The 11,646-nt window shown below is 58.4% G+C and overlaps 3 protein-coding genes across 3 annotated transcripts; all 3 read left to right on the top strand.

Annotated features, from left to right (window-relative positions):
• Window positions 1-2,618: 2,618 nt before the first annotated feature.
• On the top strand, window positions 2,619-5,126 carry GCG54_00004682 (Diphthine--ammonia ligase; the record flags this gene model as incomplete). Its single annotated transcript, XM_045404727.1, has 1 exon — window positions 2,619-5,126. One exon carries the CDS (start codon window positions 2,619-2,621, stop codon window positions 5,124-5,126), a length of 2,508 nt encoding a protein of 835 aa, XP_045262670.1.
• A 1,711-nt stretch (window positions 5,127-6,837) lies between these two features.
• GCG54_00004681 (uncharacterized protein) lies at window positions 6,838-8,147 on the top strand (the record flags this gene model as incomplete). Its single annotated transcript, XM_045404726.1, has 3 exons — window positions 6,838-7,083; window positions 7,333-7,744; window positions 7,804-8,147. 3 exons carry the CDS (start codon window positions 6,838-6,840, stop codon window positions 8,145-8,147), a joined length of 1,002 nt encoding a protein of 333 aa, XP_045262669.1.
• Window positions 8,148-8,630: 483 nt separating this feature from the next.
• GCG54_00004680 (DNA polymerase alpha-associated DNA helicase A) lies at window positions 8,631-11,294 on the top strand (the record flags this gene model as incomplete). The annotated part of the gene is made up of 6 exons (XM_045404725.1): window positions 8,631-9,115; window positions 9,234-9,465; window positions 9,525-10,580; window positions 10,698-10,857; window positions 10,942-11,002; window positions 11,204-11,294. The coding sequence occupies 6 exons, from the start codon at window positions 8,631-8,633 to the stop codon at window positions 11,292-11,294; spliced, it is 2,085 nt and encodes a 694-aa protein (XP_045262668.1).
• Between the last annotated feature and the right edge of the window lie 352 nt (window positions 11,295-11,646).

Genomic DNA, 11,646 nt, shown 5'->3' with positions numbered 1-11,646 from the left:
TAGCTAGCCAGCCATTCACTTTCCACAGACTTACAACATGTACTTCTTCGAGACGGTGTTACTTTGACCGCATGCCTAGCTGCCACCGAGGTCCGATACGGTTTGCCTCAATGCTACGTACGGCCCGTGTTGGATGGCAAGGTCAGGTTCCGCCTGGGGTACACTATTGGATTGCACAGGCCGACGGCAAGAAGTAACACCCAGACCGCGAGTCCTCGCAAATGAGCCGATTAATTAAAAAAGATACAAGTGAGGAAATCTACGCCATGCGAGGGTGAGTGGTTCACCGCTCATCCTCTCGATCATGGCCCAAGCTTTTGGGGGGTTTATCTCATGTCAAGCGTCAGTTGTCTCTGTGCGTGCAGCAGTAGTAATGAGATGAAGAAGAGATGAGATGAGTGTGTTGGAGTATCCGCACGCAATGCACGCACGCACGCACGAGCACGAGCACGAGCACACACCACATGCGCAGGTACAGATACAGGCTGTCGACGACAACCTTGACGTCTCGTGGGCCGTGGTCGCCACGGGCCAGACGGAGAGAGGCCGTTGGGGCCGGTTGACCGCGCTTCTTTGCAGTGAAGCCAGGCCAGGCCACGAGGTTGCGAAGGTTCGGCGCGGTGAAGAAGATGGAGGTTGCAGTGGTCAGTGGTGTCTCGGACCTTTGACAAGACGGGGGCCAGCACGGTTCACTGCGCTGGGGCCGGATGGACATTGATCTGGATCCCGAATGGCGATAGACATGTCCAACAAGATGTGGGTTGTGTGAGTATCCGTAAGGTAGTGTAAGGCATCCGTCGTGCGGTCGGTTCGGTTCTTCCCTTGACAGCGACGACGATGATGCTCGTCTAGAGCGGTCTGCCTGAGGATGAGGTGAAGATGAAGCACCACTCAGAAATGTTTGACACCCGTGCTCACCATGTCGGATCTCCAGTTCCAGGTTCTTGTTCAAGACTTGGAGACTGGAGTTGACCGGGCCAGGCTGGACGTCCCTACACCGCAAAGTCAACAAACAACAAAAACAGCAAGACAGGCGAGTCTGTCGACGGTGTCTGGCACAATCAGCCCATGAAGCATGAAGCGAACTCCAGCAGGAGCTCCAGCGCAATTTTGGCGCGGCCCGCTCAGACGAAGTCTCCAAAGAGTCCCGTCGTCCCAGGCGGTAGCGGTGCGGCCCCGAAGGCCCCAAGGCCCTCCCCCCGCTAATCTACAGGCCCGTCGCCCGCCCGCCCTCTTAGGCTCAGAAGCTTCAGTACCTCCAGGGTCACCTAAGGCACCTCAGGTAAGGTACCTACCTACCTACCTGAGTGGACCAGTGGACGGTGGACACTGAGGTGCGTATCCGTACTGGGATCCCTAATAATGCCGTGGAGTTCTTCCCGGGTTCATGGGGAGGGGAGGGGTCTCGCTGGGTCTTTTTTCTCCAGCGGGCAGGCCATTCTCACTTCTGCCCGGCACGTTGTAGCAAATGGGATCCCGCGATGGTCCCCCGGTTCCAGGTTCCAGAGCGAGACGGGCCTGCGAGGCTACGACGTCGCTACGAATATAAGTACACACTGCACTAGCCCGGGGCCAATTTCGACCTTGGACGGATGGGCATGAAGTCAAGCATGGAAGCCAGCCATCATCATACCCATGAGACCAACCCATGAGGCCAGGACCCTCTCCGCCATCTCCAGTCTCCCAGGGCCTTGTCGTCGTCGTCTTCTTCTTCCTCTTGTTCAGCGGCGCCTTCAGGGACCCTAGACACCGAGGGGTCGCCGTCCCACCAGCTAGACACAAATCAAAAGGCACTGGACCAGTCGGAATCTCGATGAGGGCCCAAGGCTAGCCTTTCGAAACTTCCACCGTCTCCATACCTTCCATTGCATCTCCAATTGCCGTTCCTGCAGCTGACCTTGCAATTCCAATAGAACATTTCGCGCGTCTTCGACATACCCTGCAATAGAAGCTCACGAAGGTGAGGTGGGAAATGGGCCCAGCTAGCCTTCTGGCAGGCTTTTCCACTGCGCACAGCATGCAAAGTACCGATTGAACGGCGGTACAATTGAATACACTGAGGTGCCTATTCGTTAGGGACCCAGTCGTGTAAATTGTCCGAGCGGAGCGGCGCGCTCGCTCCAGTCATGATTTCAATTTTTTTCCCCCTCTGTTCGCCCTCCTCTCGCTTCCGTTCGGCGAGCCGCGACGACCTCCAGCAGAACCGGGTTCCTTACTCACTCCGTTGCCTCGTACCACCGTCTCGCGCTCAACTAACTGGGTAATCAACCATTGACGACCCCCGGCCTCATCCATCCACGGCTCTCAAGACCCCGACGGACGGAGCTCCGAGTCATTCAAGGGTCCCTTGGACGGCAGCTCCTGGACCACGAACCAGTCTGTTCCCCATCCCGCTGCTCTTCCGTCGCGACCCGCCATCAGATTGCAACCGCAGTCCATGCTGACCGTTCCGTTGCAGCCTTTCACAAAGTCTCACGGACCCAGGGCACGCATAATCTCTCGAGGAGGAGGGAGAGGCGTTGCATAGCTGCAGGTACGAGCGTCAAGGCGTCAGCTTTTGTGCGCGGTCAGACTTGCCAAAGTCCGAGAGCACTGTCCGACCACCTCGGGCTGCCGCCATGTCATCTGAACAACTGAATGTCATCGCCCTGGTCTCGGGTGGCAAGGACAGCTTCTTCTCTGCCCTGCACTGCCAGAGGAACGGCCATCGGCTCGTGGCTCTCGCTAACCTCTTCCCCGCCGCCCCCGTCAGCGCCGGCTCCGACGCCGCCGCGCGCTCGGCCCAGGGTGATACGCTCATCTTCAAGCCTCGTCGTGATGATGGTGATGATGATGGTCACGTAAAGGATGCCGCCGGGCAACACCAGCCGGAGGAGCATCGGCAAGAGGATGCTCGGGAAGGAGCTGCCGGCCAAGACGCCGACCTCAACAGTTTCATGTATCAGACCGTCGGACACCAGGTTATACCCCTTTACGCCGACGCCACGGGACTGCCACTCTACCGCCAGCCCATTCGTGGCGGCGCCAAGTACGAGGGCAGAGACTACGACTCATCCCACGCCGCAGGTGGCGATGCCGCAACGGCCGTCGACGCGGATGAGACGGAGAGCATGGTGCCCCTCCTCCGCACCATCATGGCAGCTCACCCGGAAGCCAACGCCCTCTGCGCGGGCGCCATCCTATCGACGTACCAGAGGACTCGCGTGGAGTCCGTCGCCCTGCGTCTGGGCCTCACACCGCTGGCATATCTCTGGAAGTATCCCGTCCTGCCGCCCCCGCTATCCGGTACCGTCGAGGACGCCCAGCTGCTGCACGACATGGCGGCCGCCGGCCTTGACGCGAGAATAATCAAGGTCGCGAGCGCGGGACTTGATGAGGAGTTCCTCTGGGAGAGGGTGAGTTCCCTGACGGGCGCGGCGCGGATCAAGCGCGCGCTGCGCAAGTTTGGCGCCGCCGAGGGCTCCGTGCTAGGAGAGGGCGGCGAGTTCGAGACGATTGTGCTCGACGGGCCGCCGGGCTTGTTCCGCAAGGCCATCGAGGTGCCCGACGCCGGCAGGAGGGCCGTCAAGGAGGGTGGCGGCACGTCCTGGTTGAGCTTCTCGGGGGCGAGTGTCCGTGAGAAGGCTGCCACTGAGACGACGGGAGAAAGCTGCTGCCCGGTCCGGGTGCCTGATGTTCTGGACGCCAAGTTTCAGGCTCTGCTGGAGTCTCTACCTCGAGATTCACTACCTGTGGTGCCGCCGTCTGAGAGCGAATTCGAGGGCGGCGATGGCAAAGTTGCGGCGTCTATTGCACCTACGACTGAAATCCACTGGACCGTCGTACCGCAGGAGCCGCGGGGCACGAGGCTCACAGTCAAGGAAGAAACGGCGGACATTGTTCGGCAGGTTCGGGGCCTTCTAGATGGACATAGTCCGCCGCTGCCTACCACCGCCGTTACGCACACCGTCATCGTTCTAAGGAAGATGTCTGATTTCCCTGCCATAAATAAGATTTATGGCAGCCTGTTCCAGCACCCAAATCCCCCGTCTCGCGTCACGATCTCTTGTGGAAACCTCCCCAAGGGCCATTCCATCAACATTCACTTCACTGTCAAGCCGGACTTGGAACAGCGGGATCGAAACGGTCTTCACGTTCAGGGAAGATCGTACTGGGCGCCGGCGAATATCGGTCCCTACAGCCAGGCCATTGATGTGCCCCTGAGCAAGGTCGAGACGGCGGCCAGCGGGGTCAGGCAAGTGACTATCGCAGGCCAGATTCCGCTCGTGCCGGCCAGCATGATTCTTCCCACGGAGACAACAGGTAACCTGGAGATGCAGATCGTGCTTTCTCTGCAACATCTCTGGCGCATAGCCACTGAGATGAAGGTGCAGCTGTGGACGAGTGCGGTAGCATACTTCCCCAATACCCCCAAAGAGGCAGACGCGCGGCGTCAGGCACATCTGGCTGCCGCAGCTTGGGCGGGAGCGCACGCTCCCGGCGGCGACGAGGACGAGGATGATGAGAGCGGCCCAGATCTTTGGGACCGCAAGTACAACCCCCAATACATGTCGCTTGGGGGCGAGGATGCTGCCAAAGAGCAGAGACTCCCCGACTGGTCCGTCGTCAAGAACGAGACGGACGATGAAGACGAAGCAGCGAAGCCGGTGCCCCCGTTTTTCGCGGTCGAAGTCGAGGAGCTGCCTCGCGCGGCTGGTGTAGAGTGGCACGCGCATCTCGGCCTCTCACGCCTCCCGTCATCGTCGGTGGAATACCAGACCTTCAACGTCAAGGCGTCACAGCGCGCCCCTTTCTACCACCGTGTCTGTCATGTGGTAGTCGCCGGTTCGCTCGTTCACACTACCATCTCCTGGCTCCCTATCAATGACGTCTGGACGAAAACTCCGATGCATCCTGCGGACGTGGATGAGTGGATGAGGCGGGCTTATCTGGAAGCTATCGGTAGCAACGAGTCTACTTCTACATCCGGCCACATGTATCTGATGTACGTCAACATGGGCAAGACGGCCTTTCCTCCCATGACTGGAGGTTATGGGCCGAAGAACATGGAGGCTGCGTATGTATTCGCGCGGTCGATTCGAAGTGGGGATGGAGATGAAGTAAATGCTGTTGGGCTCTTCAAGTAAGCCGACACTCAATGAGAATGAATGATGAAGGACTGGTGCCTGTGAGTGACCGGTCTCTCGTGGCAATCAGTATGGGAAAAGGACTGTTGAAGACGGGCAGTCTCTTGAGCTCCACCAGTCTGGTTGTCCGGTTTGGGCAGGTGACATATGTCACGACCGAAGTAGTGCCCGTTTCGGAAGTTCGTGATTGCGTTCCTTTACATGCTGACATGCTCCTCCACCCATGACTACTCAGCAATGCCATGACGACTTATTCGAGGCTTTCTGGCAAGGCGTTGTACGGTAGAAACTGCCTATTGGAACATTCTTCTTGACCCCCAGTTGGAGATGAACTGCCGAGGGCAAACAACTATCAACGACAATATATCGTTGATGAATCATGAAGCGTGCGGGCAAGTTCCGCAATTGGCAGATTGACAACCTCTCTCGCCGCCTAGATCTTCCCTCGAGGTGCCATTCGCTCATGGCAGTGCCTTCCGGCTGTCATAGGTTCTGTCGTAGACTTTGACTTTACCGGAGAACGCGGACTTCCCGGAAGATATAGACCGATTTAGTCAGACGCTGCGTCCAGGCAGTCCAGGGCCTCAAAGTTGCGACAGAAACAGGCGCATATGTACCGTAGTTAATAGCTATGCCTTGCGTCGTCTCATCTCCAAACCCGTTTGCTCTGCATCGTTCCTTTCCTTAAGACCATGTGTAGGGCATGTTCCTGCCTCGCTTGACACCGCCAGATCGCTCTATGGAAGCGATTTCAGACAACTTTGAAGTTGGGCGGACCTCTAGTGACCTCTAGTTAAAGACAAGCTAGTTCGTCATAAAGACTGGTTCATAGTTGGACATGCTACTGCCATGTCACAACTCTCACAGTAGTTGCCAAGGTGCTACGCTGGTCACTTCACTACAGACTTTGGGCTTACACTGCGGAGTCGCATGGAAGAGGCAATATTATTCTTAGGACCCTTGGCAATGATGCTGTTGGAGATGATTCAGTGTGACGCGGGTTTGATAATTCCGATTGGCGGTGGCCTGGCCCCCGTGGTGTGGCGGGGTAGATCACGGAGCCCGCCCCCAGAGATCTCACTGTTCCAAGGTTGAGATGGTCGGCGACCAACCAGAAGCGCCGGGCCCGTTGCAGTGACAATCCAGACAGTAGATGGTGGGAGGGTCGGACGCTATGTCATGGGGTCCCCCCCTACAAAAGCCCACGTGAATGGAAAACCCGTCTCATTGTGAGACCACCAAGCTGAGAGAGAACAGCTCTTGCCAGTTTCCCCAAAGTTTCCCGAGGACCTACCCCTCTGCTAAGGCTGCCCGTTATTGCCGCCAAAGACGCCGGTAAAATCTCTAAGGTAGGTCCAGTTCCCCCACGTTTCCTCCCGGCTGCCGGCTCCAAGACGCAGCCGCCCGACTCCCGTGCCGCAAGCCCAGGGAACTTGGACTCCAGCATAGTGCATCAGACAAACCGCCCTAACGCACCTCCAGCAGCCGCGATTTACTGCCCGGTGCCGATTGCAGAGATCCCACCTCGAGACCCCCAAATTTCCAAGAAACCTTAGCTTCTCTTTTGTTTTTATTTTTTATATACAGGCGACTTTTTCCCTCTGGCCTCTGATCACGTCACACAACCCCTGTTCTCGCGTGAGGCACCATCGTCCAGACCATCGTCGCTCTGGGTCTGGGACATGCACAAGTCGCCCTTGTCTCGGTCGTGATGGCGCCCGCCGGCGATGATGCACCACAACCTTCGGCCGCCGCGCCTCCTCTCCCACCACCACCACCTCCTCTTTCATCTGATCCCCAGCAGGACCAGGTGCAGGTGCAATCCCCGTCATCCACTACACCGCCGCCACCGCGAGGCTTAAGTAGGCGCGTGTCCTACGATGAGCGCTCGCCAACGTCGCCGCGTTCCCTCTCCCGGAGGCAAAGCACCAACGAGCGCATCAACGAAATCCTAGAGGTATGTCTCCTCTCGCTTCGCCTCTGCATCTAGCCATCTCGGCCGAAAACCTTCAACTGTGCAGCCGCTCAATTCTTTGAAGTCCCCGTTTTCATACAGAACCCTCCCGGACCCTTCAATTCTGTCCCCAGTTTCTTCCCGTTCCCGCCCGGTTCTTCTCCAGCTTCCCACTCCCACTCCCGCTCCCGCCCCCGTCACCCCATCCGTGTGTGCCCTTGCTGACAACGCGCCCACCCCGGCGCCGAACAGAACGCAAGAGGCCGCGCAGAAGCAATGGGCGGCGCACTCTCCGCCTCCAGGTCCGCCCCCGCCAGCCCTCCGCGCAATTACTCCCGGGATGACGGCACCCACGATGAGACCGTCGGCATCATCTCCCGCGGCCCGGACCGCAACTACCAGAGCATGAACGCCGCGCCCCCGGCGCCAACAGCCACAGCTACGGCGCCCGAACTGCGGCCCCGCAAGTCCATTCGCACCACACACAACCACCTACCCTCGCAGACGGAAGAGGACGAAGAGGATTACGATGCCGTCGTCGCCCGAGAGGAACGGGCGAGGGCAGCGCAGGTGAAGGAGCCGTGGTACACCATCTTTCTGTCCAGCTTCCAGAGCATTGAGCTTGAAAACAAGGGAAGCGTGGCCCGAGACCATTTGGCGTTAGGTATGTGCATCCTCTTTCCAGATTTGCAGCAAACACGACAGCTTACCAGTGTCCTGCAGAGCGAACCTTTCTCGCCTGGCTCCGTACCTCCCTCGCGTTCGCCTCCATCGGCATCGCTGTCACGCAACTCTTCCGACTCAACTCATCCATCTCCAACCCCGACTCCAGCAGCCACACTCTGCGCCAGCTCGGCAAGCCGCTGGGCGCAACCTTCCTCGGCATCAGCATTCTGATCCTGTTCCTCGGATACCAGCGCTACTTCCGGGCCCAGCAGTGGGTCATGAAGGGCAAGTTCCCCGCAAGCCGAGGCACCATCATCATCGTGTCCATGGTGGCTTTCGCACTCATGGCGGTGAGCTTGGTTGTTGTCATAGTAGTCGGTCCTACCGGCAACGAAAAGTGAATGTCGAGGGACCTTCAGTTGGGTCTTATTCGGACACCATATTTGCATGCACATACTTCATCGGGAGGGGAGCTGGCTTGCATTGTACCGGGATCTGGTCTCAGGCGTTTGGGCTTGCATCTATCATCATTATCTGTACTATACGTAGGAACGAGCTTCTAATGAACACCAAATATGTGCATAAAGGAAAGAAAGAAAAAAGCATGAAATAATACACCAAGAGCAGCTGTCAGTTTCTCCAACTTGAACCACTTTCCCACTGCAGCCTATCAGATGACGTCAAAACAAACCTGGGCCTCACATGTGGGCCTGCAGCTCACACAACCTTTCAACTACATCCCACCTCACTTACACAACACACACACACACACACAAAGCCGCTTGCTTCAGCCTCAAATACGTCCTGCGTGCTCCCCCCACTTCTGTAACCTTCAAAAGCAAATTTACAGTCAGAGGCAGATAAAACCACGCAAGCACGCAACCATGGCGCCGAAAGCAGAACCCGTCTCGGTGCAATCCTTCGCAGCAACCCAGCTCTCCCTCCTCTCCGCGGAGCTCGCCGCCGAGATCGCAGAGTCCTCCGCCCTCGTCTCCCTGCACTCGCCCACGGCCCTCCAGCGCGCCGGCCTCGCGCTCTCCAACCTCGTCGTCGGCGCGCGCCGGACCGGCCTCGGCGGCCGCACCGTGCTCGAGCTCAACCCGGACCCGGCCGTGTCCTCCTCCGCGGAGGGCAAGCTGCCCGAACACGGCCTCCGCCCGGGCGACATCGTGCTGCTGTCCGAACAGCCCGCCGGCAACGCCAAGAAGAGGGAGGTCAAGGAGCTCGAGAGCAAGGGCGCGAGGGGCGTCGTCACGAGAGTCAGGCACGAGAGCGTCGGCATCGCGGTCGACGAGGGCAAAGGCGAGGAGAGGGAGTTTAACGGGCGCGTCTGGGTCGTCAAGGTCGCCGACGATGTCACGTATCGGAGGTGAGCCTGGCAATCCCGACACACCACTAAGGGGGGGCGGGATTCACACGAGATGTCACTTCACGGGGGAGGGGCCGTCCCAGTCGGGGAGTGAGAGCATCAGGCTGACAAGACACAGAATGAACCTTACCATGGAGAAGCTGGAGAAAATGACAGAAGCCGAGTACAGCTCCTTCATGCGCGTGCTCTTCGGCCTCTCGAGCCCGAGTCTCGTGCCTTCAGATCTCGCGTCCGATTCGGAGCTTTCCAAGATCCAATGGATCGATCCCTCGCTGAACGACTCGCAAAAGGACGCCATCCGCTTCGCGCTCGCGTCAAGAGAAGTCGCACTCATTCACGGGCCTCCGGGAGTGAGTCTCCTCCTCCTCCTTTCCAACCTCGCATGAAGGCACGAACTGACACTGGACAGACTGGCAAAACCCACACGCTGATCGAGCTCATCCTCCAGATGCTCAAGCTCGACCTCCGCATCCTCGTGTGTGGTCCCTCAAACATCTCCGTCGACAACATCGTCGAGCGCCTGGCACCTCACAAGATCCCCATCCTTCGCCTCGGCCACCCGGCCCGTCTCCTGCCCAGCGTCGTCGCCCACTCTCTCGACGTGCTCACTCAGACCTCCGAAGCCGGCGCCATCGTCAAGGACGTACGCGCTGAGATGGACGCCAAGCAGGCCTCCATCAAGAAGACGCGCAATGGCCGCGAGCGACGCCAAATCTACGGCGACCTCAAGGAGCTCCGGAAAGAGTTCCGCGAGCGCGAGCGCCGCTGCGTGAGCAACCTCGTGCGCGAAAGCAAGGTCGTCCTTGCGACGCTGCACGGAGCGGGCGGCCACCAGCTCCGAGACCAGCAGTTCGACGTCGTCATCATCGACGAGGCCAGCCAGGCGCTCGAAGCGCAGTGCTGGGTGCCCCTGCTGTCCGCGAAGAAGGCGGTCTGCGCGGGCGATCACTTGCAGCTCCCGCCGACGATCAAGTCACTCAACTCAAAAGTGAAGAATATTCCGGCCGAGGGAGCAGGAGGGAAGCAAATCAAGGGAATGACGTTGGAAACGACTCTGTTTGACAGGTTGCTCGCCCTGCATGGCTCGTCCATCAAGCGGATGCTCACCACACAATACCGCATGCATGAGAAGATCATGAGGTTTCCATCAGACGAGCTATACGATGGAAGATTGATCGCTGCAGAGGCAGTGAAAGAGCGTCTCCTGAAAGACTTGCCTCACGAAGTCCAGGATACCGAAGATACCAACGAGCCACTCATCTTCATCGACACACAGGGAGGCGACTACCCGGAAAAGAGCGAGGACGACGACAAGGATGCCGTCAAGAAGGCCAAGTTCAGCCTCCACGGCGAGAGCAAGAGCAACGAAATGGAAGCGGCTTTGGTGCGGCAGCACGCTCAGAGTCTGGTTGATGCTGGAGTGAAGCCCGAGGACATTGCTGTTGTGACTCCGTATAACGCTCAGGTAAGTTCTGGACTGCATTCCCCGGGTCGTTTGAACTCGTGGACACGGGCTGCAAGGGACAAAAAAAAGGATGAGACGCAGCCGCAGCATGAAGCTGACATCGGATGAACCGAACAGCTCGCCATTCTCGCGCCCCTGAAGGAGCAGTTCCCGGGCATCGAGCTGGGCAGTGTAGATGGCTTTCAGGGCCGCGAAAAGGAGGCCGTCATTGTCAGCCTTGTACGGAGCAACTCCGAGGGAGAAGTAGGGTTCCTGGGCGAGAAGCGCCGACTGAACGGTAAGCTCAGGAGGTCACCAAGCTCGCCGTCTGGGAACATCCCAGCTGGGCTATTAAGGGCGCATGATTGTTAATGCGGTCTAGTGGCGATGACGCGACCCAAACGCTCGCTGACGGTGATCGGTGATTCGGAGACAGTCAAGAGGTGAGTGCGTTTGAGACTTGTTCTCCTTTCTTTTCCATCTGTCTCTCGGTCGGAGGATTTCTGGGTGTTGGCGTGTCGGGCTGCGGGCGAACCGCTGCTGCACAGATGTTATCCTGAGACACTGCTGAGCCGCACCAAACGCCCGAAATCTCGGGCCTGTTTCTTCTTTTCTTTTGCTAACCCGCTGCATCACACAAACAGAGGTAGTGCATTCCTCAAGAGATGGATGGATTTCCTCGAAGAGAACGCAGATCTGCGTTATCCCGACTTGTCGACCCTCCAGGGGTCTTGAGATGCCATATTTGGGATGGTGGGAGGCCGCAGGTTAATAATGGTGGTGGCTGGTGAGAACGCATGGCCCACCTCCATGCAGGCCGCCTTCAATGTCAACCTTTATGCGACGAAAGAATATCATTCGCGGCAAGAGACCAGACGATCTAGAATACCGACGAACCGGCTTCCTCGGTGTCGTGGACCGTCTGGAAGGGCCGTGTACGAGCTGGGATGGCTTCTTATGCGCGGCGACGCCCTAGAACCCCCGTCTCCAACGGCTTCCCAAAAGGGAACAGGCGGCATTGTGTGTGCATTTGGCGTGGCGTATCGTAGAATTTACAGCACACCCGCGGCCAACCAATGCTCGTCCA

The sequence above is a fragment of the Colletotrichum gloeosporioides genome, assembly GCF_011800055.1.
Source record: "Colletotrichum gloeosporioides strain Lc1 chromosome Unknown consensus_54, whole genome shotgun sequence".
Lineage (NCBI taxonomy): Eukaryota > Fungi > Ascomycota > Sordariomycetes > Glomerellales > Glomerellaceae > Colletotrichum > Colletotrichum gloeosporioides.
This window is presented reverse-complemented; position numbering and strand designations above follow the sequence as displayed.